Source organism: Triturus cristatus, chromosome 1_2, assembly GCF_964204655.1.
Source record: "Triturus cristatus chromosome 1_2, aTriCri1.1, whole genome shotgun sequence".
NCBI classification, from domain to species: domain Eukaryota; kingdom Metazoa; phylum Chordata; class Amphibia; order Caudata; family Salamandridae; genus Triturus; species Triturus cristatus.
Genome location: NC_140580.1, coordinates 1010387801 through 1010415545, shown reverse-complemented (window position 1 = coordinate 1010415545; position 27745 = coordinate 1010387801). Strand labels below are relative to the sequence as shown.

At 49.4% G+C, this 27745-nt stretch overlaps 1 protein-coding gene across 3 annotated transcripts in view; it reads right to left on the bottom strand.

Moving 5' to 3' along the window:
- Window positions 1–273: 273 nt before the first annotated feature.
- The window catches only part of LOC146868589 (uncharacterized), a 1503661-nt gene continuing 1476189 nt past the window's right edge, over window positions 274–27745 (bottom strand). For all 3 annotated transcript variants that reach the window (XM_085611695.1, XM_085611716.1, XM_085611727.1), the window contains 2 exons: window positions 3201–3389; window positions 274–2391 (listed from right to left, as the gene is read on the bottom strand). In XM_085611695.1, the coding sequence (XP_085467821.1) occupies window positions 2242–2391; window positions 3201–3389 (339 nt within the window). In that variant the 3' untranslated portion in view covers window positions 274–2241. The remainder of the gene's footprint in view (window positions 2392–3200; window positions 3390–27745) is intronic.

Below are 27745 nucleotides of genomic sequence, written 5' to 3'. Positions count from 1 at the left end.
GGGAACAGATAGCTGCTAGCCACCACGGACAGATGAAGGGTGAATTCCATTCAGCCCATTAAATTTTGATTTCTACTACCAGCGGAGTGATACGTTTTTGAGGACATGCTATGATGATGAGTATATGCAGACTGCACTACGATATGAATAAGACCTACAACAGGTGTCACATCATCCCATCTTCCAACACACCCACCTCTTTTCCACATACTTAACAAAGCATAATTTAATACATTGCTTTGAAGAAAATGATTAACATTGAAAAGAGAACTCTGGAGTTTGGGACAGACAGGTTTTATTGCACAATAAAATATTAACAGTTTTACAAGAACAAGGGGAATCCATACAACCCAAAATGACCAGCATATCACTTTCATGGTGGGTATAAACAACTGCAATTCCAAAAACACAGTTCATAACAATACAGAAACATTTAAGAAATGCTCCACAAAAGCTGCTTCTTCCTGGCTTAGTGGTGGTCAGCATAGGTTTTGGGGAGATTTATCACTAACCTCATCAGCAATACCAATGAAGGCATATCATGTCACAGTTTGATTGACTATACCAACAAAATGTTATAGCCATATGGTGACCAATGTTTTACCCAATCACACTCAAAGAGTGAACACTATGGCACACAGCCAACCTGGGTTCAAAAACGTCCACCAGCATCGCCTTTCCTTTGTGAAACGCAGCAGAATGTCCTGAAAGTCACCCAGCACATATTGGTGGACTGCTCTACAGCTTACAGCCATGTAAACTTTCTTCCCAGTTACCTGAGTCATGAGTAATACCTCTCACATTCCCTTTGTAGGATGGACTTTTTAACACCATAGCAGCAGTACAGTTGAGTTCTCCATTAGAGATTACACTTGGAAGTGATAGAATGTATGCTGGTTTCTGAAATCTTTTCATAACAAGAAAAAGAGCAGCGATATTTCAGAAAACAACTGGATGAGATTGTGAGCTTCTGATTGGCCAGAACCACCAATGTGAACTAATTTCTGAGATCATAACCCACCACCAAATATAGTTAGCCTTGAAAAGGATTTTAAAACTGGTTGCAGTAGCCATACGTACATGTACACACATTGATGCCAAGGTGAACTGACAGGATGATCAGCTGGAGATGTTTTACACCACGAACTTCAGGTTAAAATCCAAAAAAAGAGAGAAATAATCAATCTGAACACTATAAACTAAGACCCTCATTTACTTAAAGGTATGCATGGGTGCATCTGTGATTCAGAAGATAGCATCAATTTACTTACTATCTTAAAGATCCATGCACACACTGCTAAACTGTGTTGAATTGTAAGAGCGCTCTTACTAACTTTAGTAAATGAGGGCATTAGTACTTCAGAATCTTGCAATCTGTGCTAGAGATAGCACCCTAGTCCCACAACAGGATTCCCGAAGATATATTTGTACTTCCAATCTATAGGAAAAGAAAGAAATGTATGCATCTTCTGTCTAGAAGTACCTCCTCTTAAAATATGTCTGTTGCACTTTCAGGAGCTCCACCCAGCAGAGCATTTTAACGCTGATGCAACAGTTATCCGAAGCCCTACTCCTTTCTTCCCCCATGCCCTACAAATGAAAAAATGCATGGTTATATTTACTGGGGGGGAGTGATTCACAACACTTGGGTGCTACAATACAGCACTACATCTCAGACTGGCAACTTTGTAATTGAAAAATCTGAGATAAAGATATGTTTTTGGAGGTTTCTCAAAAGGGTCCAAAATAGTCTATACGCTGTTTTTAGCAAAGAGATGCCCTCTGTCTAATAAGAGTGTTTCAGTTCTGTTTTCCATTCACCCCTCAACTCGGTAAAAAAAAAACCTCAACGAAAGGAGGTGTGATGGTGAGACTAGATGGAAGAGAAACCTTGAGTGCAGAAACCAACTGAAAAAAACAGCACACAATCCCTTGCTGAAGAGTTAAGGAGGACGGCAGTCACTTGTTAACACCATATTATACATATATATATACATTAATAATTAAAGTCTGTCCTTGTAAACAATATTTGAGTCCTTCAAAAGGAGCTTCAGTCCATGGCTTCCAGGGCCTTAGTATAAAAAAAAGTCTTATAAATAGCACTTGTAGCACCCTAAAGAGTTACAGGGAAAGGTGAGTGTCTCTTGTTTTTTTGGCCCTTCACTCCCCTGTTCATGAAGAAGGAGGTAGGACGAGGTTGTTGCACCCTACGATGGGTGTGTTTGAGGGCAGTTCTTCCCTTCAACTGAAGCACACCGGTCCGATGGTGAAGCCGAAGTAGTGCGTGGTCTCCCCATTGTGAAACACGGCCACATCCCTCACAGGCAGCAATGCCAGCTCTTCGGTGGCGAAGGTCAGGATGGTGTCCATGAGCACAGACTCGTTCTGGAACTACAAGGAAGCTGGTATTAATGGTTAGAATAATGAAGGATCCTTGCCGCTCCCATATGGGAGCTAATGACCGAACAGAGGAAGGAGACCCTCGACTCTCTGTCCCAGATAGTATATTGACTTGGATAAAATGACCAGTGCTCCTTCTCTCTAATGACGAATGGATTAACGACTGCACAGAGCTACTAAATCCACTATTCACACCTACCGACCTTGCCCCTGTCTGCCACACTCCATTGAAATCGGCCACAACTTGTGTTCCTAAGAAGACATGGTAGTCCCTGGGGTGGGGCATGTCTTTCAAGAGGACTATGTGCACTCAGACGGCATGAAAGGTCTTGAAACAATATGGCACTGATGAAACGGTGTCACAATCCCTGAGAGGATGTGGGGGCCCATAGCAGTTTTTACAAGAGCTGCGGGAAATATAGAGAAGAAGCATGCAAAGCAATATTCCTGATTGAGAGACCGATAAAGGGGCATTCTGCATGCATTTGGCCTTATGAGGGTTCGAGCACCTCAGTGTAAGGGTATGTTAATTAATAATAGTTCGTCATAGGTATTTGTGAGAGTGTGAATGTTAATGGTGAGCCATGATAGAAATGTTGATATGTAGCATGGCATTGACTGAGGTTCATATCTTGTACCAAAGTGAATTCACAAAATAAATTAAATGCCAATTAGGAGACGCTCTATTCATAACTACTTACCTAAATAAATTCTACCATCCTGTATTTCACTCTCGGTTATGTACCTGTACCCTCGTGATGTAACGAGCAATATTACTGTTGAGCCAATCAGTCTCTTACCTCGCACCCTTGCAGCACTGCCAGATAGCTCTGCTCCCTCGTATCAGCCAAGAACTTGACCTCTTTCTCTGCTGTCTTCCCCTCCTTCTCTGGATCAGTCCGGCAGGAGTATGTGACCGTCTGTGTGGCAAGGGCACTGTGCAGCTTGAGAAAGCGTAACTGCACTGTGTTACTGTCGGCATACTCAAACTAAAAAGATAAGTGACAGAAAGGGTCAAATCCACACTGATGAATAACACAAGAGTGTGCTTCAAAAGCTGATGATCTCTGGCACCTCAAAGACATTCTATCAATATTAAGAAAGTCCCAATGATCATTGGAACACTGAAGAGATGCAGTGATCCCTGGCACCTCAAGGATATGTGATCAACACTAGCCAAATACATACGAAACTTAAAAACACAAAGAAAGTCTGATCTTACACTGAAAAAACATTTGGCTCACACTAAGAAAGTTCATGAAGTTTCTAGCACCTTAGAGAATAAGTTACTTAACTTGTGGTAATGCTCTTTCTGTTGAATACTCACCTTTTAAATTCCTCCAGACGCAAGAAAATATTTCCTGCAAAAGCCACCATGCAACCATATATGGCTCCCTCTGACTCAGTGCAAAAAGACCAATTGATGGACAGAATGCAGAACAATGTCATACATTCAGCCCAGTACAGAGATCTGGGCGAGACTGGTGAATATATTGATATGTTCTGCATTCCGTCCATCAATTGTGTGTCTTTTGCTTTTTCACCCTAAGTGGGCCAGGTATGCCCAGACGTGTGTCCTGGGCTCACTGTACCACTGGAATCAAGCTATCCTGGCTGAAGAGGGGTGAAACCCTGAAACCGGTCCTAGGATGCTTGTTTCCGGTCCAGGGAGGACCTGGCTTGGCTGTTCGGGCTGGACTGTGCCCATGAGGCACAGGGTCAAGACTGATTTGCATATGGCCAGGGGTGGCATGGGGAGCAAAAGAATGATGGACTTAACCCAGATCTCTTGACTGGGGGTGAATATTTTGATTTGTTCTGCATTCCGTTCATCAATTGTGTGTCTTTTGCCCTCTGACTCAGTGGCAGCTTTGTCCCATCTGTGGAACTGACAAAGCAGACTTTAGGTAGATGCAACGTCCATTTAAATAAAAGTAACTTCTGCACCCTCAGATGGTGAGCAACAGAAAAATCTGTAAATATGACATTTTAATCTATCAGAAGTCCACACCACTGAACAGGGTGGAGGATGACGAATCTTACTGAATGTAAGTACCCTGTTCTTTTTATGGATACTTCTAACTGCAGATTCCTCACCTTTTGAACAGATACCAAACCAGTAGCTCCCACGTGGTGGGTCTATGAATCCGCTCACACCAAAAAATCAAAGTACCCATCTCAATGGACATGGCTGTACAGACACTTGAGTTCAGTGAAAGTATGGAGTGATGGCCACGTAGCCACCTGGCAAATATCCAGGCCAGGCACCCTGTATGCCAAAACAGTGGTAGCAGCCGTGGCTCTGATCGAATGCGCCTGCAAGCCTTTAAGGCTGCTTCTTGGCCAGTGCATAGTTGATCTTAATGCAGAGCATGATCGAGTGAGAAATGGTCCTCCTGCACTGCTTTTCCTTTCTTTGCTCTAGAAAATCCAATAAAAAGCTGATCATCTGTCTTGTGATCTCTGGGACATTGAATATAGAAGCTTAGACTCTCCTCCTCCTTCGTGGGGTAGGCGGAGTAAAGAATGTCAGGAGGGTGCTATTCTGGTCATCATGAAAAGGAGTCACTGCCTTTGGAAGAAAGGAGGCTCGAGTTCCTAAACCAGCTAGTCTGGGGCAAAATGGTGTACGGAGAGTTGACAGAGAAGTCTTCTAGCTCGACCACCTGCTGCTGTTTTGGTGGCAATAAAGACTGTCCTAGGGACAGCTGTGCAAATGTCCAAAAGGAGCACTCAGAAGTGTAATAAACACATTTAAATTCCATTGGGGCATAATAAAAGAGGTAATATATGTTGCAAGCCATTGAGAAAATGCATCACAACAGCACTGACGTCAGTTCTTTTACACGACATTCCACGTCAGAAGCGCAGAGCCATGCAAGACACTGACCACTAGTGCACAAAAGTAGGGCCCTGAAAAGGATTCCCTGACCCTAAAAGTCGGTTCGCAGAATGGGGAGGCTGGGTGGGGCGGTAAGGAATCTATGACTAATCTATTTCTCTTACAGATATATCGTTACCAAAGGTAAGTAACTTGTTACCTTTTGAATAGATACCCCAGCAATACCAACCCAGGAGGTGGGTCTGTGAACCAATTTCACACAGAAAGTCATGGAGAACAGAACGGCCAATGAAGCCGTCTCTCCAGACTTGGCGAACAAGTTACTTACCTTCGGTAACAATATATCTGTAAGAAACATAAGTTAGTTATAGATTCCTTACATTAGAATTACCCCCAGGCGTCAGACAGGATCTGGAAAGTTTTTTCGTCAGCAGTACCGTCTGCGTGTCGGAAGGTGGCGTTGGCTCCGCGTTCGTCATGCTTGCCGGAATGACGTCGCGGCAGATATTTAGACACCGCCCTCGCACGCTGACATCAGTTCTGTACACGACTTTACGCACCAGAAACACAGAGCCATGCAAGACACTGACCACTGGTGCACAAAACTAGGGCCCTGAAAGGATATCCTTAACCCTAGAAATCAGTTCGCAGAACGGGGAGGTTGTGTGGGGGGGTAAGCAATCTATAACTAACTAATGTTTCTTACAGATATATCATTACTGACGGTAAGTAACGGCCAAATAAGCTGTCTCTCTGGAGTTGACTGTCCAGGCAGTAGTGTTTGGTGAATGTGTGCAGCGATGCCCACATGGCCGCCTGACAGATGTCACTTAGAGGAATTCCTCTTCCGAAGGCAGTAGTGGCTGCCGTCGCCCTGGTGGAATGGGAGCGTAGCCTGAGTAGAAGCTCCTTTTTTAGCCAAAGAATAGCACGCCTTAATACACAAAGCGACCCATCGAGAAATGGTACGTTTGTGTACGGTCCGACCTTTCTTGGCGCCCACGTAGCCAAGAGTTGGTCATCCACCCGGAACAGTTTGGTGCGATCCAAATAAAAGGAAAGCGCACGTTTTAGGTCCAGACCGTGGAGCCTCTCTTCCTCTTTCGAAGGATGGGGAGGGGGAAAAAAGGTGGGAAAAGTGATGGTTTGACTAATGTGGAAAGAAGTAACCACCTTGGAAAGAAAGGAAGGTCTGGTTCTGAGGACGACCTTGTCTGGATGAACAGCCAGAAAAGGAGGCTTTGAAGAAAGAGCTTGGAGCTCACTCACCCTGCGAGCAAAGGTGATGGCAACCAGAAAGACAGTTTTTAAAGTAAGAAGTCTGAGAGGACAATTATGAAGCGGCTCAAAGGGAGCCCATATAAGGTAAAAAAGAACCAAATTCAAGTCCCGCTGAGGCATTCCGAAGGGAGTAGGAGGAAAAAGATGAGTAATGCCCTTAAAGAAGCAGTTTACTTGAAAACCGAAGGCTGATCAGGAAGCCTAAGAAAGCTGAAATGGGTGAGAGGTAGCCCTTCAGAGTGCCCAGAGCAGAGCCCTGCTGGGCCAAAGACAGGAGGAACTAGAGAACCTCAGAAAGAGGGACAGAAAGGGGATCCACAGCCTTTGCTGTGCACCATGCCACAAATTGGTTCCCTCTGCAGGCATATGACGTCTTATTGGAGTGACGCCTGGCTGCCAAGATAACATCACAGACTTCGGGAGGAAGGTCAAAGGCTGTCAACTGTCGCCGCTCAATCTCCACGCAAGGAGGTGGAGACTGGACAGTTTTGGGTGGAGGACTGTTCCCCGCTGCTGCAACAGAAGACCCTCCAGAAGAGGCAGTCGGATCAAAGGATCGATGGCCATGTGTAACAGCTCGGGATACCAGACTTTTGGTGCCCAATCCGGAGCCACAAGGATGACTTGGGCCCGGTCGCGCCTGACCTTCTTCAGCACTCTGGGCAGAAGTGGAAGCGGTAAGGCGTGCAGAAAAACAAAACTCCACTCACGACAAAAAGCGTTGCCTAGCGAGTGCCGCCTTGGAATTTCCAACGCGCAGAATTGCTGAAATTGCGTGTTCTCTTCGGTGGCAACTAGATCTAACCAAGGTTCGCCCCACTGCTGGAAGAGACCTTGCGCCACCTCTGAGTGAAGATGCCATTCATGATCATCATACATCTGCGGCTGAGTTTGTCTGCCCTGGCGTTCAATGAACCTGCCAGGTGTTCAACCACCAGGGATATGCCCAGATATTCCAGCCATGTCCAGAGACTGGGAGCCTCTTGACATTGGGTCCAGGACCCCACCCCGCACTGTTTGTTGCAGTACCACATGGTGGTGGTGTTGTCCGTAAAGCACAAGTTACTTATCTTCGGTAACGCCTTTTCTGGTGGATACAGTATCTGCCTGTGGATTCCTCACCTTATGAATATCCCCTACGCCAGCATTCCACGGAAACTTTTTCCTAGCTCTCCACGCCGACGAGGTCGTCACAATGCCTTGTCTCCGCACGCGTCTCCGCATGACGTCACTGGAGTATACCACGTCGGCATGATGACGTCAGTTCCACCCATTTTTTCCGAGGCGAACGGGTGCACCGACCATAGAGACAATGCATACATAGTACACAGTAGTCACACAAATACACACAGTGTAAAGTGAAACAGGAAAGCAAAAGAAAGCAAACATTTCCTATAAGCCTACACAAAGGCAAACCGAGGCAATACAAAATGACAATATGAAACAACCATATTAAACAATACCTCTTTTAAGGTATAAAAGGGTGGACAACGGGGAGGAGGGTGGGTAGTGAGGAATCCACAAGCAGATACTGTATTCACCAGAAAAAGCATTACCGAGGTAAGTAACTTGTTCTTCTGATGGATACATCTGCCTGTGGATTCCTCACCTTATGAATAGAATCCCACAGCAGTCCAACCCCCCGGAGGAAGGTGTCCACCCTTCTATACCAAAATGTCTTGCAAAACAGAATGCGCAAAAAAAGGCCGTCCAACCTCAGTTCTAAATCTAAGCAGTAATGCTTCGCAAAAGTGTGGAGGGAGGCCCAAGTTGCGGCCTTACAGATGTCCAACACAGGAACACCCCTGGACAAGGCAGAAGTAGAAGATTTAGCCCTGGTGGAGTGAGCGCTAATGCCTTCAGGAGGCTCCTTACCAGCCAGAGCGTAGCAGATCTTGATGCACAAGATGATCAATATGGATAAAGTGTGCTTGTGCACCGCCTTGCCCTTCATGCGTCCAACGTAGCCCACAAAGAGCTGATCGTCCTATCGCAAGTTCTTCATTCTATCCAGACAGAAACTAATCGCCCTCTTAGGATCCAAGCGGTGAAACCTCTCCTCCTCCTTGGAAACTGGAGACTGCAGAATGACGGGCAGTGTGCGTCCTCTAGAGTGGCAAACAGGTCCACTCGAGGAGTTCCCCACGTCTGGAAGATGCATGCACGTTCAGCACCCCGGCCAGATGATTTGCCATCAAGCAAATCCGATGGTCCAGAGCCCAAGACCAGAGCCGCAACGCCTCTCTGCAAAGACGGTACGACCCTACTCCTCCCTGCTTGTTGACGTACCACATCGCAGCAGTGTTGTCCGTCAGGACTTGAACCGACTGACCATGAAGGGAAGGGAAAAAGGCCTTGAGCACCAAACGTATCGCCCGCAATTCCAGAAGATTGATATGAAGCAATCTCTCCTCTGGAGACCAAAGACACTTGATCTCCAGATTCCCCAGATGAGCACACCACTCTAAGGTAGAGGCATCCGTTACCACTGTGGCCACCGATGGGGGAAGGTGGAAGGTGCTTTCCTTGAGACAGATTGCCCTCCACGCTCCACCAAGATAGATCCGCAGCAGCTTCTCTGGAGATTCTGGCTGACTCCCTGAGATCTCCGTTGTGCTGATACCACTGCCTGCGGAGACACCACTGGAGCGCCCTCATGTGCCAGTGTGCATGGTTGACCAACAGAATGCATGAAGCGAAAAGACCGAGCAGGCGAAGGACCTTCAGAACTGGAACAACCGCTCCATTGTGAACCAAGGGAATCATTTCCTGAATGTCGAGAATCCTTTGTGGAGGTGGGAAAGCTCGACACACAGTGGTATCCAGTGCCACCCCTATGAACAAGTTGCGCTGTGAGGGCCTCAGGTGAGACTTGGGCACATTTATCGAAAAACCCAATTTGTACAACAGCTGGGTTGTTATTTGCAGATGACGACGAGCCATCTCTGGCGACTCTGCCCTTAGTAGCCAGTTGTCCAGGTAGGGGAAAACCAGGATCCCCGACCTCCTGAGATGGGCAGCCACCACTGCCATCACATTGTTGAAGACTTGAGGTGCAGTAGTAGGACCAAACGGAAGGACCGCAAACTGGTAGTGTTGCGAACCAAACGTAAACCGGAGATACTTCCTGTGCGACTTCAGGACTGGATGTGAAAATACGCATCCTGCAAGTCGATGGACACCATCCAGTCCTCTTGTTGCAGCGCCTGAAGAACCTGCGCTAGGGTGAGCATCTTGAATCTCTCCTGCTTGAGAAACAGATTCAAGATTCTGAGGTCCAGGATAGGACGTAACCTGTTATCCTTCTTTTGAATCAGGAAATACCGGGTGTAGCATTCCTGACCCCTTTCCTGCTCCGGAACCACCTTTTTCGCACCTTTTTGTAACAGATCAAGAACCTCCTTCTGAAGGAGAAGTAAATGATCCTCTGTGCAAAACCCTTGACAAGGAGGATAAGGAGGAGGAAATTCCCTGAAGGGAAGGGCGTACCCATTTTCTACCAGATCTAAAACCCAAAGGTCCGAAGTGATTAATTTCCAATCCGGTAGAAAATGGGTAAGTCGGCCTCCCACGGGACCTGCATGATCCAGGATGGCGGATCTAGGGCTGCTTTCCTGCATTACCAGGAGGGTTTGGGAGGTAGAGGAGGAGGAGGAAGAGGAAGAAGAAGGCGGACACCCGGCTCCACGAAGCGACCTCTGCCTTTACCCCTATAAGACTTGTACAATGGGTTTTATTGCTGTTGCTGCTGCTGTGGCCGTCTGAAACTGTGAAAGGAAGACTTCCCGAAGCCACAGTATCTTCTATAGCCATAACCCTTTGCCTGAGGTTGCAGACCCAAAGACTTCGCTGTGGCCTTACTGTCCTTAAATCTCTGCAGAGCAGAATCAGCTTTCTCTCCAAAAAGTCTAGACCCATCAAAAGGTAGATCGAGAAGGGCAGCCTGTACATCGGGAGAGAACCCAGAAGACCTCAACCACGCATGTCTTGTTGCAATGGATGAACCCATCACCCTGGCAACCGAATCCGCTGTGTCTAGGCCAGACTGGATGACTTTGCGAACCGCAGCCTGTGGGTCTGCCAGTACCTCACTAAATTTCCCCTATCTTCCTCAGACAATTTAGGAAGAAGTTGTTTGGCAGAGTCCATAAGGGCATGACTATATCTACCCAACAGACAAGTAGCATTGGTAGACTTCAGAGCCATACTAGCCTATGAGAAGACCTTTTTTGCAGATTGTTCCAACTTCTTAGAATCCCAGTCAGCAGGAGCCTGCGGAAAAGCACCCGTGGACTGCTTGGAACAAGAAGCCTGTAGCACCAAACTCTCAGGAGAGGGATGAGATGAACAAGTTACTTACCTTCGGTAACGCTTTTTCTGGTGGATACAGTATCTGCCTGTGGATTCCTCACCTTGTGAATATCCCCTGCGCCAGCAACAATCGGAAACTTTTGTAGCAGTCCACGCCGATGGGGTCGAAGATGACGTCACAGAGACACGACTCCGCTCGCGACTCCACTGACGTCACCGGCTCCATAAGAAGACCTCCTCGGCGTGATGACGTCAGTTCCGCCCCTTTTTTCCGTGCCTTCGAGGCACACGGATGGACTGACAGCAATATGTACATAAACAGCATACACAGTGCACAATATGCATATCAACACACACAGTGTGGAAAAGAAACATCAAAGCACTAGAAATAACCCAATGTCCCTGACAGTCATAAATACATTTGAAATCATCAATAGAATTACCGTCATAGAATCACTGGAATAGAAGGATGGACAACGGGGAGGCGGGTGGGTCGGTGAGGAATCCACAGGCAGATACTGTATCCACCAGAAAAAGCGTTACCGAAGGTAAGTAACTTGTTCTTCTGATGGATACATCTGCCAGTGGATTCCTCACCTTGTGAATAGATTCCACAGCAGTCCCCGCTCCCGGAGGAGGGTGTCCATCCCCCTATACCAGAAAATCCTGAAGGACGGAACGGGCAAAATGTCCGTCCCTCCTCACCTCAGAGTCTAAACAATAATGTTTTGCAAAGGTGTGAAGGGAGGCCCAAGTTGCCGCCCTACAAATGTCCTCCACAGGAACACCCCTAGACAAAGCAGAGGTAGAAGACTTAGCTCTAGTGGAATGAGCTCTTAAACCCTCCGGAGGCTCCTTACCAGCTAGGGAGTAGCAGATCTTGATGCATAGCACAATCCATCTTGAAAGGGTGCGCTTGTGCACCGCACGACCCTTTCTGCAGCCAGCAAAGCCCACAAAGAGCTGGTCATCAATCCTGTAGTCCTTAGTCCTGTCCAGGTAAAAGCTCACCGCCCTCTTAGGGTCCAAACGGTGAAGTCTCTCCTCCTCCTTGGAAGGGTGAGGGGGAGGATAAAAGGTAGGAAGGGTAATGGACTGCCCCAGATGGAAGGGAGTTACCACCTTAGGCAAAAACGCAGCCCTGGTCCGGAGAACCATTCGTTCAGCATGCACAGTCAAGAATGGGGGTTTTGAACTAAGAGCTTGAAGCTCACTTACTCTCCTTGCCGAGGTGATTGCAACGAGGAAAACCGTCTTAAAAGACAACAGTCTCAAGGGACACTTATGTAAGGGCTCGAAAGGAGAACCCATAAGATAAGTCAGTACAAGGTTTAAGTCCCATTGAGGTACAATAAAGGGAGTAGGAGGGAATTTATTCGTAAGGCCCTTGAGAAACCTAAGCACAATAGGTGATTTAAATAAGGACGGCTGATCCGGCAGGCATAGGAAAGCCGACAAAGCCGATAAATATCCCTTAACAGTGGCCACAGCAAAGCCTTGCTGGGCAAGAGAAAGAGCAAACTGCAGAATGTTAGACAAACGAGCCTTCAAGGGATCAATCGACCTCTCTCCACACCAGAGAACGAACTTAGACCATCTATAGGAGTATATGGATTTGGTGGAGTGTCGCCTGGCCGATAAAATAACATCCACCACATCTGGCGGAGAGAGAAAGAATTCAGGTTGCCCCGTTCAATCTCCAGGCATGAAGGTGTAAGCTCTGGAGGTGGGGGTGTAGAACCTGCCCCTCCGACTGCGAGAGGAGGTCTGCCCTCAGAGGGAGACGGAGCGGAGGGCATGAGGAGAGGTGGAGAAGATCTGTGTACCACACCCTTCTTGGCCAATCCGGGGCGATCAATATAACTTGGGCCCGGTCTTGGCGAACCTTCCTCAGAACCCGAGGAATCAAGGGTATGGGAGGAAACGCGTAAAGGAGTCGAGAGCCCCAACTCAACTGAAACGCGTCTCCCAACGCCCCCTGCATCGGATACTGGAGACTGCAGAATGACAGGCAGTGCGCGTTCTCGAAAGTGGCAAACAGATCCACCCGAGGAGTTCCCCACGTCCGAAAGACGTGACGAACTACCTCCGGATGGAGCCTCCACTCGTGGTCGGCAGAGAACTGCCGACTGAGACTGTCCGCACGTACGTTCAGCACCCCGGCCAGATGATTCGCCATCAGACAAATCCGATGGTCCTGAGCCCAGGACCATAGACGCAGGGCCTCTCTGCATAGACAAAGAGACCCCACTCCTCCCTGCTTGTTTATATACCACATCGCGGTAGTGTTGTCCGTCAGAACCTGAACAGACCGACCGCGAAGGGAAGGGAGAAAGGCCTTGAGCGCCAAGCGTATCGCCCGTAACTCCAGAAGGTTGATGTGAAGCAACCTTTCCTCTGGAGACCAAAGACCCTTGATCTCCAGATCCCCCAGATGCGCACCCCACCCTAAGGTGGATGCATCCGTTATCACTGTGGTCACCGATGGAGGTAGATGAAAGGGCCTTCCTTGAGACAGATTGCCCTCCACGCTCCACCAAGATAGATCCGCTGCAGCTTCTCTGGAGATCCTCACAGACTCCCTGAGATCCCCTTTGTGCTGATACCACTGCTTGCGGAGGCACCACTGGAGCGCCCTCATGTGCCAGCGTGCATGGTTGACCAACAGTATGCAGGAAGCGAACAGACCGAGCAGGCGAAGGACCTTCAGAACTGGAACAACCGCTCCGCTGAAAAACAAAGGAATCATTTCCTGTATGTCGAGAATCCTTTGAGGAGGAGGGAATGCTCGACACACAGTAGTGTCCAGTACCGCACCTATGAACAGGTTGCGCTGAGAGGGCACCAGGTGAGATTTGGGCACGTTGATCGAAAAACCCAATCTGTACAACAGCCGAGTTGTATCCTGCAGATGACACAGCACCTTCTCCGACGACTCCGCCTTGATCAGCCAGTCGTCCAAATAAGGGAAAACCGAAATTCCCGATCTTCTGAGATGGGCTGCCACCACTGCCATCACCTTTGTGAAGACTCGAGGTGCCGAAGTAAGACCAAACGGGAGGACCGCAAACTGATAATGTTGCGATCCTACCGTGAAACGGAGATACTTCCTGTGCGACTTCAGGATGGGGATGTGAAAATACGCATCCTGCAAGTCGAGCGACACCATCCAGTCCTCCTGATTCAGCGCCTGAAGAACCTGCGCAAGGGTGAGCATCTTGAACTTCTCCTGTTTCAGGTAAAAGTTCAGGATTCTGAGGTCTAGTATCGGACGCAATCTGCCGTCCTTCGGGATCAGAAAATACCGGGAGTAGCATCCCTGACCCCTCTCCTGCTCCGGAACCACCTCTATCGCCCCTTTCTGAAACAACTTCAGGACTTCTTCCTGCAGGAGAAGACGGTGGTCCTCCGAGCAAGCACCTTGGCAAGGAGGGTAAACTGGAGGAAATTCCCGAAAGGGAAGGGCGTACCCATTTTCTACAAGATCCAGAACCCAAAGGTCTGTAGTAACCGATTCCCAATCTTGTAGAAAATGGGTAAGCCAGCCCCCCACAGGACCAGCATGATCCGGAATGTCGAATCTAGGGCTGTTTTGCGGTGGTGGGAGGGGCTGAGGAAGAGGAAGAGGAGGAGGAGAGTTGACGGCCACGTGAGCGACCTCTAAGTCTTCCTCTATATCCCTTGGAGCTTTGCTGCTGCTGCTGCTGCTGCTGCTGCTGGGCTGGTCTATAAGAACGAAAACTCGCCCTTCCAAAACCTCTGTACCTCTTGAAAGTACCTCTCGGCTGGGATTGAAGGCCCAACGACCTAGCCGTAGCCTTACTCTCTTTGAAGCGCTCGAGAGCAGCATCAGCCTTCTTCCCGAACAGACCAGACCCATCAAAAGGTAAATCCAACAAGGTCGACTGGACATCCGAAGAAAATTCGGAGGACTTAAGCCATGCACCCCTCCTGGTGGCAACTGAAGACCCCATGACCCTGGCAACTGAGTCTGCTGTATCCAAGCCACTCTGTATAACCTGGCGAGCAGCCGCCTGGGCATCCGACAGTACTTCACTGAAGCCTGCCCTATCCACCTCCGACAGCTTCGGTGCCAACTTTTTAGCTGAATCCATAAGCGCATGGATATAGCGCCCCAATAAACAAGTCGCATTAGAAGACTTTAATGCCATACTGGCTGAAGAAAAGACTTTCTTGGCTGATTGGTCCACCTTCTTGGCCTCTCTGTCCCCTGGGACCTGAGGAAACGCACCTTTTGAACGCCCAGAACAAGCAGCCTGAACGACCAGACTTTCAGGTGAAGGGTGTGATGACAAAAACTCAGGATCCCCCGGAGCCACCCTATATCTCCTTGCAACCACCTTGGACACCGCAGGAGCCGAAAAAGGCTTGCGCCACACATCCAACACAGGCTCCAATATCGCTTCATTAAAAGGCAACAGCGGCTCTGACACCGCAGTTGGAGAGTGCAACACCTCAGTCAAGATATTGGACTTGAACTCAACAGATGGCAATTGAAGGTCCAACAACTCTGCAGCCTTTCTGATTACAGCATGATAAGGAGCCGCGTCTTTAGAAGGTTCATCTGAAGGAGGAGTGATCTCCCACTCCGGAGACAAATCCAACCCACTTGCCTCCTTCAACTCGTCAAACACCTCATCGGATTCGACCAATTCTCCCTCTTCAGCCTCATCCATAAGATAGCTCCTCTCCTCCAGCACTCTCTGCGCCTCCCTCCTGGAACGGATCCGCACCTGCGGCGTCGGCGGCGCCGTGATCGAATCCGACGGCGCCGGCAGAGGCGTCGAACGCGGATCAGCTGGAGCAGCCGGCGTCGAACGAGGTCGAGTCGGCGCCGGTGAAGAGGGAAGCGGCGTCGATGTTTTCGGCGCCGGCATCTGCCAAGACGGCGTCGCTGGGAAGAAAGGCATAAACGGTGCTTGAGGATAAACCTGCGGCACTCCCAGATTAAAAGCCATCGGACCCATCGGACCCATAGGTGCACCAGAGGAATACATGGCCCGTGAGAACACCCCATACATCGCATTGAGATACTGCGAGGGGTCCTGACCTGGATTAGGGAAAGCCGGATACTGGTCAGGTAACACCGGACTCGGGCCTGCCGGCGCCGACGGTGGAACTTGCGGCGTCACAGACTCACCCGGAGCCTGATCATCCTCATCCTGGGCCGGAGTCGGAGACGGAGCCGAAGGACCTGCAGGACCTGGAGAAGCCATCGGCGCCGGAGAGGACGCCGGCACCGGCGAATCAGCCGGAGCCGGAGAAAACACAGGAGAAGATGGAACGGGAGGCGAAGCCGGAACAGGAGAAGGAGGCACTGACTCCCTTCGACGCCGAGCAGGTGATTTAGACTTCGACGTCGAGGCCTTGTGATGAGACGAATGCCTCCTTTTCTTCTTATGCTTCTTGCTCTTTGAAGCATGTCCCGAAGTCGACTTGGAAGCCGACCTCGACCTCGACCTCGACCTGGATCTTCTTCTACCTCTTTTCTCCTTTCTCTTCATCCGGGCGATAAAGAGCTTTGCCTCTCTTTCCTTAAGAGCCTTTGAGCTCATCTTCCTGCAACACGAACATCCTTCAACATCGTGGTCCGATGACAAACACCAAACGCAGTCGTCATGCGGGTCAGTGATGGACATGTGTTTGCCACATTCATGGCAAGGCTTGAAACCAGACTTCCTTGCCGACATTCTCGAAGAAAGACAGAGAAACTTCGAAATAAACACAAAGTAACAGGTAAAGCTACCAGTAACGATTCCCGAAATCCGTTGGCGTCGTCGGCGCGGAAAAAAGGGAACTGACGTCATCACGCCGAGGAGGTCTTCTTATGGAGCCGGTGACGTCAGTGGAGTCGCGAGCGGAGTCGTGTCTCTGTGACGTCATCTTCGACCCCATCGGCGTGGACTGCTACAAAAGTTTCCGATTGTTGCTGGCGCAGGGGATATTCACAAGGTGAGGAATCCACTGGCAGATGTATCCATCAGAAGAAAGGAACACTGGATCCCCTGGAGCAGGCCTATACCTTCTGGACACCGACCTTGAAACTGCAGGAGCAGAAAGAGGGTTGCGCCACACATCAAGGATTGGCTCAGTCAAGGCATCATTGAATGGCAAGAGAGGCTCAATCACAGAGGACGGAGAATGAAGCACCTCTGTGAGAAAATTAGGATTATACTCAGCCTTAGGGAGCTGCAGATCCAAGAGCTCTTCAGCCTTCCTCATCACAGTATGGTAAGGTGCAACTTCTTTTGAGGGGGAAGCCTTCTGTGAATCAAAGTCCCAAGTCCACTTGCCTCACACAAACCCTCAAACATACCCTCATTATCATAGACTTCACCTTCCTCCATCTCTTCAGCCTGGTACTGCTCCTCCTCTGACAACCTCTGGGCTTCTCTCCTCGAGCGCACATGCGGCGTCGATGGCTCTGGGAGTGGCGTCGAAGGAGGATCCGCAGCAGTAACCGGCGCCGATTGAATCCGAGAAGGTTCACGGGATGGAGCTGGGGACTGCACATACGGCGTCGACATCCTCGGAGCCGGAAACTGCCAGGACGGTGTCGCGGCATAAATGGCATAAAGGGATACTGGTGAGGCACACCCAAATTAAATGCCATAAGACCCATGGGACCCGAAGGTGCACCAGAGGGGTAAGAGGCCCTGGCAAACACACCATACATGGCATTTAAAAAATGCGATGGATCCGAACCCGGCGCCGGAAATAGTGGGTACTGAGCCGGTTCAAGATCAAAACGAGGCACCTCTGGAGTCGGAGCCGCCGGAGCCACAGGCGGAGCCGCAGGAGCAGAAGGAACCTCAGCATCAGCCGGATTCGACACACCTTCTGGAGTAGGTGAAAATCTCGGCGTCGGTGACTGCGCCGAAGACCCCTTGTAAGATGGAGAATGAACCGGGGTCACCTGAGGAGACACTGAAGGAGGGATGTGAGAAGTTGGCCTGATGTATGATATCACTAGTTCTAGTGTACACCTTATATCAGTCCAAGCAACCCTTATGGTGATTGGTTGTAAAGTCAACCTTATAGACCAGCTATCCTAGTGGTAGCATGGACAAGAGCAGTCTTAGGCTAAACTCTGAATGGCATGTGAAGCCAGCTGTGATACCATATATAATCCCTTGAATACCAAATGAAAGGACACCACAACAGATATATATATAAAATAAAGTGTATTTATTCTAGTCAAACCCTCAGCACTCTTTATGAGATTCAAGGTAAGTACAACACAGTCTTATTTAAGCATACATTAAGTCACACAGGTAAGTAATACAGTTAGGCCCTAGGGGCCACGCAAACCATATACTAAAGAAGTGGTATAAGGACCACTGTCACGGAAATAGAGTAGGCCTAGACCTAGGGAATCGCTGGGGCTACACTACACTACCAACAGTTAGGAAGTGGGAGGCCCACGGGATTCAGGTGCAGAGTGGAAACACTCATGCGTAATGCGTATAGTCGATAGAAATAGTACAGTTTTGAAATAAGCAGTTTAAGGACACTTCTGAAGCAGCTAGAGAGTCGAGACTCGGAAACTAGACCCTAGGATAGTCACTACCCTTGTGAGCACCGAAGTACCCAAGTTACCTAGCCCACGGGCTGCGGGTGCATAGGTGTGAACTTGCGTCGGGTTTCGTCGTGGACTTCTATGGATGCCTGAAGGAAAGTTGCTGACAGGCAGTCAGTGCAGAGTGTCCGGTGGATCCCAAGGCCGGGATCAAGAAGGAAGGATACCTGCAAGCAGAAGGGACAGAGTCAAGGTCACTAGCCAGTGACCAGGTGGAACCAGGAAGGAACCAGGCGATGTTGTGAAGATTGCAGGTGAAGGGTGAAGCTTGTTGCTGCAGCCACGGGTACCAGGAGACGTCGAGGACGACCAGGACCAGGAGGCGAGCTGTCCCACGAAGGCTCTTGCTGTCGGCGGCGTCGAAGTCGAACTAGGACTCACCAAGCCTTGGCAAGCGGAACCCACGAAGAACGGAGGACTTGCTTCTGGTGCAGACCAGGAAGGTCTGGGGTGCTTCTCTTTTGCAAAGAAGCGGGAGCCAGTCTGGAGGAGCCAAACCAGCAGTGAAGATTTCAAGGTGTGTCGTCACAGAGGCCGCTAGCCAACGGGCAAGCAACCGGACAGACGCGGCAAGCAGGAAAATGCAGAAGGGCCCCACGCAGGACTCGTGGAGTGTGGGGGGCTGATCTTCGGTGCAGATGGTGCTTGGGGTTGGGGCTTCTCAATCCCCGGTGCACAACTTCGAGGGTACCTCAGAAGCTGCGCTGAAAGATACTCGCCACTTTTCCCAGGTAGCCGGTCCCACGTCTCTCGTCGCCTCCACGGATCTCAGCTCGGCTGTGGATGTGGATCAGGGTCGGAGAAGTCTGGAAGTCAAGGCTCTGGTCGGGCTCTGCAGTCGGTCCCTCGTAGAACTTCAGCAAAGCAAAGGGTAGTCTCTTGATGGTGCCTGTTTGCACAGGGTAGCCACTCCTTGGCCACAAGGGAGATTCTTCAGTCTTCTTCTTTCGTCGAATGTCGAAGGTCCAGAGTTTCTGTTCAAGTTGCAGGTTCAGGATAATCTAATCTCCTGGGGCCCAGCTACCACTCTTATACTAATCTGGGGGGCTGGGTTGCCTGCTAGGTCATGCCTTATGGGTGGGACCTGGGAGGGGGGTGGTTACACCCCCTTCCCTTTGTCCAGTTTCGCGCCAGGACTGGGGCTGGAGTGCCCCAGCACCGGTTTGAACTGGACTATGCATGGGACACCTTGTGTGCCCCAGGCATGTCTCATTCCTTTCAGCCCTCTTGCCCCAATACACTAAAGTCTGTCTGGGGAGGTGCTAGCACTTCCCCAAGTAGGAAACCTATTGTCCAAGCCTCCCTTGCCGGGATCACTCCCAGCAGCAGGAGGTCAGACTCGTGTCTGTGGCAGCAGCATCCATTTTGTGATGCTGAGGCTTTGGTTAGAGTTAAACAGCAAAGTAGGATTTTAACATGTCTCTCCCTCTAGAAGGGGGGGAATAATATCCTCATCACCAGAAATGGTATGGGGGTATTATTCCAAAGTGTTAGACACCTTACACGACATGTTTTGATAAAGCCAAACCATAGTTACCATAACCGTTTAAGATTATAAGGTACTTTAAGAGTATATGGTAGGCTATATCATAGAACAGCTATAAGGACATGGTTCCGAAAGCTGCAGACAGGCTCACCTCATGCTAGAGCACCATCTCACATGTTACCAAGCACTCTGCCTCCAGGATTGTTAAGGCCTGCCATAGGAGTGGCTGATAGGTACACATGTGTCTATTTTAAGGGTAGATATAGGTATACTATATCTAAGCAAGGGGTGATTACACGACCTTGCCCCAGCTGAGTGATCAGCCAGTTGTGTCTGATTGGAAGGCCAGACCAGGGGTGGCATAATACATGCTGCAGCCCCTGGGAGGCCTAGGGTACACCTATGCCCTGGGTACCTAGGGTACACTGTACAGGGTCCATTAAGGTGATCCTTACCAATTGGGAATGTACCTAGGGTACATGGAGTCCATTTTAAAGAGAGAGCAGACAGCCTGAGACCCTGAATGGCAGGATCTCAGGCCAACTAAGTCGAAAAACCAGCTAGACACTAGGCAAAAAGTTGGGGGTAACCATAGTCAGATATCCACCTTCCTACAAGGGACAAAGTCCTTTTCTCGACATCGAGGTGCTGGAGAAGGTGACCTCGAAACCACAGCCTTCGACGAACGGCGCCGAGATGCATGCCTCTTCTTCTTCTTATGCTTCCTCTTGGAGTCATGCGACGTCGATGACATTGACTTCGATCGTTTATGACCTCTTTTTTCTTTTCTTGCCTTAGCCATATACAACTTGGCTTCCCATTTCTTCAGAGCCTTCGGGTTCATCTTTCTGCAGGATTCACAGCCCTCGACGTCGTGATCAGACGACAAACAACACAGACAGTCCTCATGAGGGTCAGTGATCGACATATGACCCCGCACTCCTTACAGGGCTTAAAGCCCGACTTCCTCGGGGCAGACATGTCAAAACACAGAAAGATACAATCAAGATTACAGAGTAACCAGTCAAAAGTATGGAGAGTCCCAGAAAAACCGTTAGCGTCGACAGCGCAGAAAAAAGGGAACTGACGTCATCACGCCGACGTGGTATTCTTATGGCTCCAGCGACGTCATGCGGAGCCTCATGCGGAGCCAAGGCATTGTGACGACCTCATCGGCGTGGAGAGCTAGGAAAAAGTTTCCGCGGAATGCTGGCGCAGGGGATATTTATAAGATGAGGAATCCCACAGGCAGATGTATCCATCAGAACACCGGCAGAACTCCTTCGCGGACAGAGGGAAGGAATGCTTTCAGTGCAAGACGGATCGCCCGAAGCTCCAGAAGGTTGATATGGAGTCCAGACTCCACCGGAGACTAGTGTACCCTAATCTCCACCTCTCCCAGATGGCTGCCTCATCCCAGAAGTGACGCATCTGTCATAACTGTGAGCTCTGGTTGGGGAAGGAGAGGGGTCTGCCATTGACCCAATCACGGTTTATCAACCATCACTGCAGGCCTCTCACAGTTCCTTGCGAGATCTGGACCATGTCGGTGAGATTTCCCCGATGCTGTGCCCACTGGAACTCCAGGCCACACTGCAGAGCCCGCATACGCCACCTGGCATGCTTTACCAACAGAATGCAGGCGACAATGAGGCCCAACAATCTCAGAATCAGTCTCACCGAAATTCAGGATAGAGACTGAAACATCAGAATCATACCCTGAATATCCTGGACTCGCTGCTCTGGAATATAGGCCCGAAACTGCACTGTGTCCAGAACTGCCCCGATGAAAGGGAGCATCTGAGAAGGAGTCATGTGTGACTTGGGCACGTTTATAGAGAACCCCAGCGAATGCAGGAGGTGAGCCGTATTCTGAAGGTGGGAGATGACAGGCTGCCGCGAGGACGCCTTCAACAGCCAGTCGTCGAGGTAGGGGAAGACTGACACCCCAAACCTGTACAGATGAGCTGCAACCACTACCATCACCTTGGTGAACACCCAAGGGGCACAGGTAAGGCCGAAGGGGAGCATGGTAAACTGAAAGTGCTCATGGCCTACCTTGAACCACAGGTAATGCCTGTGGCCCAGCAGGATGGGGATGCGAAAATAGGCATCCTGAAGCTCCAACGCTACCATCGAGTCTTCTTGGTTCAGGGCAGACAAGACCTGAGCTAAAGAAAGCATCCTTAACTTCTTCTTGAGGAAGAGATTGACGGTCCGAAGATCTAAAATGGTCCGAAACCCTTTGTTCTTTTTCAGAATCAGAAAGTAGCGGGAATAACAGTCAATGCCTACTTATGAATCTGAGACCCTCTCTATAGCTCCCTTGGCCATGAGAGATGTAACTTCTTCTTGGAGCAATTTTAAATGATCCTCCCCCAGCCGTTTTTGATTTGGCAGAATGGAAGAGGAAAAAAACAGAAAGGCCGAGAATAGCACTCCTGAATGATCTGCAAGACCCACTTGTCCAATGTTATGGACCTCCAGTGGGGGAGATGATGATGGATTCTCCCACAAGCTGGAGTGGTGTGGTCTTGCAGAGTCAGACTAGGAGTGCTTGGAGGCTGCAGCCGCCGATGGCAGGGTGGTAAATGACTTCTGGCTTCCATTCCTTGGTCAGAATGAACCGCGCCCATGTCCCTGCATGACTTGTAAAGTCTGTGCAGGAAGGTGGCTGGTACAGGGGTGACGCGGCTGGAAACCCCTTCCGTTGCCACGAAAGGGGCGAATGCTAGACTGGACACGAGGTGTAGAAGAAAGGCCCAAGGATCTGGCCGTAGCTCGAGAGTCCTTGAACCTCACTAGTGCCGAGTCTGCCTTCTCCCCAAAAAGACAGGATCCATCAAATGGCATGTCCATCAAATTTGTCTGTACATCACCAGAGAAGCCAGTTGTCCTACGCAAAGAATAGTGCCTCAAGGCCTCTGTTGTTAAAATCGATCTGCCAAGCGAATCAGTCGTGTCAATGCCACATCTTATGGGGAATGTCGCTGCATCTCGCCCATCCTTAACCGGCTGAGCGAGCACGGCCAGGGTCTCCTCCGGGACTTACAGCAGCACTTGTGCAACCATCTCCCAAAGGTAGTGGGAGAAACGGCCCAATAAGCATGCAGTATTCACCGACCGCAATGCCAGGCTGGAAGAAGAAAACATCCTCTTGGATTCCTTATCTGGAGGGGTGGAAGGGAACGTGCCTCGGGAGGTAGAAACCTGCACTACCAAGCTTTCAGGGGTGGGCTGTTGGCTGAGGAACTTTGCGTCGCCTGAAGCAGGGCAATGGCGGTGCGCAATTGTCCTATTCACAGGACCCCTCTGTGCTAGACTTGGACCACGTGCCTTAAGGACATCAGTTAGTACCTCATTGAAGGGAAAAAGGGGTTCAGAGGTGTAAGCCCCAGATTGAAGCACTTCGGCCAGGATATTAGTCCTGACCTGCACAGAGGGCAACTCTAGTCTGAGGTCCTTGACTGCTCTCAACTACCATGGCATAAGATGCCCCCTTCTCTGTAGCCACAGTTGGCGGAGAGAGCATGCCAAAATCTGGGGAAGTGTCCAATCCACCGGCCTCCCCAACTTCCCCATATAAGTCCATCTGCTCTGCAGAAACATTTTGGTGATCTAAAGGGCCCATAGAACCCTTCTATTCCTCTCTTGAGCCCAAAACACCCTCAAAATGCTCAGGTGATAACATAAAACCCCTGGGTTCTGTCGATGTTGGAATCGACATCGAGCGACGTCATTTTGACTGGGTGTCATAGGGGATAAGGATGGAGCTGGCACCAGCAGCACCAACTTCATGTCTGACGCTAGGGGAGGTCGCGATGGCACGACCGGCATCGTCCCAGATCTGGGATTGTATCCCTGAGGCCCCGCTGGAGCGGATGGCGGTGAAACCAATGGGACCCCTTCCGACCCTGCGGGGCCTGAGGGCCCTCCAGAGGGGTCGCCCTGCTCAAAAATACGATGCATGGCCTCGTAAAATTATTTTATTTGAGCGGGGGTCGCTCCTGCTCCCAGAAAAGGAGGAAGGTGCAAAGTCGACCCAGGCTCTGGCCCCGCAGAACCGTGCCTAGAGTGTCGATGCTCCTTACCTCGTTCGTCGGGGGATGACAGTCTATGCGAAGATGAAGTCCACTTGGACTTCTTCTTCTTCTTCTTCTTCTTGTGCCTCTTCCCAGAGTGTCCCAAAGATCTTGAGTGGGAAAAAGAGGACTTGAGGCTCCTGGGGTGGTCCAGCAACCTCCTCTTCTTTGATCAGGACCTCTGCGGAGTCTTGCTGGATGGTGTCCATAGTCTGCTCCCACAAGGCCTTCAGAGCCATAGCCCGACAGGCCAAGCATGACTTAGAATCGTGGGTGTGCTCAAGAAACCAGAGACAGACGAGCTGGGGGTCGGTAACTGACATCATGCGGTCACAGGCACTACACGGTTTAAACCCTGTCTTCTCTGAAGACATCCTCGCACACGATGTTGGGAAAAATTCCGAAGTCGACAAAAAGTTAAAAAAAGGCCTGTCAAAAAGCGACCGAGGGGTAGCTCTTTCCAGATCAGAGCTTAAATGGCGCAGATAGAAAAGAGCTGACGTCCGCTCGCCTGGGTGACACCTACATAGGTGGCCGCAATTTCATAACAGACGCCAACGACACCGCCAAAGTCAGGCAAGAGCCAAATGGAGCACGCAAGGGGTATTGCTCGAGCAAAAGTTTCCAAATCCAGCCTGATGCTTGGGAAATTCAAAGGTAAGGAATCTGCAGCTATGGTTTAACTCTGTTTTATTGATATCATCAGCATGCATACATTTTATAACTGCATCACATATCTTAGTATACACCATATCCCAATTATATGTTCAATGACACTTAGTGCTGCCTTCATAGGTGTAATCCACATTATGCTTGTGAAGCATTCAATGTTCTGACACAAGAAAGGAAACTTCCAAAAGGAACATGTGACAACTTACCCCCCCAAAAAAAGAAGGCGAAGGTATTTAGGACACGTGATCTCATTGAATTCTGCGGTCAGTAGAGTTAGAAGTGTTTTCCAGACCTCTTTGAATCCAGCTTCTGAATTTGTGAGGGAAGCATGTATGCGTTCCATCCTCAAGATATGCCATAGTCTATGAAGCCAACCTGTGTGTGTGGGTGTCATTTGTGTTCCCCAGTGTGTTAAAATATTTTGAAGCGCCGCCCCCGGGGCTAATCCCATCTGCTTCCCTTTACGAGACTTCAAAAGGAACGTTAAAGGATTGGGCAACTCTAATACTACATAGGCCGGGAACCTTGGAATCTGCGTCCCAAACTGCTTATCTATCTCGTCCAGTATCCTTGGCCAATACGTGGACAAAACCGGGCAGTCCCACTACAGGTGTAACAGGGTCCATTCCTCCCCGCACCCCGCCAGCAAGTAGGACTGTGATCCGGGTTCCCTCTATTAAGGCGCACAGGTGTCTGGTACCAATATGTAGTGATTTTAAAGGCTGCTTCTTTACTAGACATGTTACGTGCCATGTATTTGGCCCTGTAGTATATATCCCCCCCATTCCTTCCTCGTGAGATCCCTTCCGAGTTTCTTCGTCCAGCGTTTCTGGCTAGTAGTGGGTTGTGTGGGGACCGGTAGGCGCAACATATCATACAGTTCGGAGATCCGTTTTTTATCAGTTAGCTTTGTGATCATCAATTTTTTGTGTTTCTGGTTGATTTTTGGGTGGATATCTGGGTGGAGTAGCCAGTGTCTTATTTGCAGATAGTGAAACCGTTCCATCTCTGGGAGTGCGTACTCCTGTCATAGTTGTGGGAAAGGGACTATCCCCTCCATGTCAAACAAATGGCCTGCCGCCTGGCAGGGCATAGCTTGCCAAGTGGAAAAAGCCTTACCATCTAACCCCGGAGTGAACTCCCTGTTTTCCAGTAATGGCGTCAGCGGGGAGGGGAATGTTGTAAGCCCCCTTCTAGTAGCCACTTCTCCCATACTTGCACCACCGAGCTTGTGATTGGTGATCCCTGGAGACCTTGCGGCCGGTCGGCTTTCTTCAGAAAAGGGACCTTCCATAGTGAGAGTCTTGCTAAATGCCCTGTCCTGAAACAGCCACCACTTTTCTGACTCCTCTCTGCTCCACTCAACTAGGTACCTCATTTGGGCTGCTCTAAAATAATCCAGCAGGTTCGGGATCCCCAGGCCCCCCCTCCTCCGGTTTCCAATGTCCCACCTCCCTTCGCATGCGTGGTCGCGCCCCTGCCCAAACGAAATGGAGTATGTCCTTCTGTAACGTAGAGTTCGCCCTTAGGCGGCCAGACCGGGAGTGTCTGGAACAAATATAATGCCTTTGGGAGAATAGACATCTTGACCGTTGCCACGCGACCCAGGAGTGACAGGTTGTGGTGCCTCCAGCTCTGTAAGTCCTTCGTGCTCTGTCGGGCGAGCTTAGAGTAATTCAAAGTGGTCGTTTGTTGGACAGACAATGCCAGCGCAATCCCCAAATAGACAGAATCCGCTATCTTGATCCCTGAGAAACTATTGCCCCCTGTCTTTGATCCTGCCAACCTCCCATCCCACCTGAGAATCTGTGATTTCCCTACATTGACTCGGAAGCCGGAGACCCTTCCGAAGGGCTCCAATTCCCCTAAGAAGAGTTACTTATCTGTAACCACAGTTATCCAGTATTGGTATCTTTCATAGATTCACATGCCTAAATCATTCCCCGTCGCCGAGATGGGAGTCCCACCGTAACATACAAAAGTAGTGCCATAAGTAATAAATAGGCCAAAGGCTATTAGTAGCCTATCTACATCCTTATAGGAAAAGGACCAGAAGTCCGCTCCAACCAATGAGCACCCTCTAGAACACTCGCAACAGAAGCAGTTCTCCTCAGATTTTCCAGGCACAAGTGGGAAGTAAATATCTCTAAAATCACTGAGAACTGGTTCCACGGGGAGGAGGGTGGGTGCATGTGAATCTTTGAACGATACCAATACTGGATATCTGTAGTTACAGGTAAGTAACATGTTTTCTTATCCAGTATTGGGGTATCTTTCATAGATTCACATGCCTGAATCAGAATAGCAAGCAGTACCCCAATTGTACTGTCGTTAGCGGATGGTGGGAGACATGTAATTTAAAACTCCCAATATACATCCACAACCTTGAAACATTGCAATGACAAAGCATAAAAGCAATAATCATATAAATAGAAGTAGTGGATGTCAGCATGAGAAACGTATAAATTGAGAAACATAGAAGCATGAACACTGTAAGCACTGTAAGCAATGTAACAGTAAAGAAAGTTAATAATAGACAAGCCTTAAAGAAATGTAAAGAATCTGACCTTAGTGAAAGAGATGGCGTAACAGCTTGTCCAACCGCTGCATCCTCCTTTAGTTCAGATTGGAGGCAGTAGTGTCTTGCGAACATGTGGACATTCTTCCATGTCGCAGCACGGCATATCTTGTCCAATGTAAGTCCAGCAAACAAAGCTATAGATGTAGCAACAGTTCTGGTGGAGTGTGCTTTAGCCTTCACCTTGAGAGGTTTGTTGGCTTTTTCGTGGCAGAATTGAATGGCAGATGCGACCCATCTGGCTATTGTGACTTTTGTTACAGCTGTCCCCCGTTTTCCTTGACTGTAGGTCACTAACAGTTGATCCGTCTTTCTAATATCTTTTGTCTTTGAAGATAAAACTTCAAACACCTTTTTACATCCAATGAATGTAAGGTCCTTTCAGCTGGACTGGATGGATTTGGGAAGAAAGTTTGCAGCATTACTGGTTCATTCAAGTTAAATTGCGTGGGTACCTTTGGAATGAATTTAGGATTTGTCCGCAGGATTACAT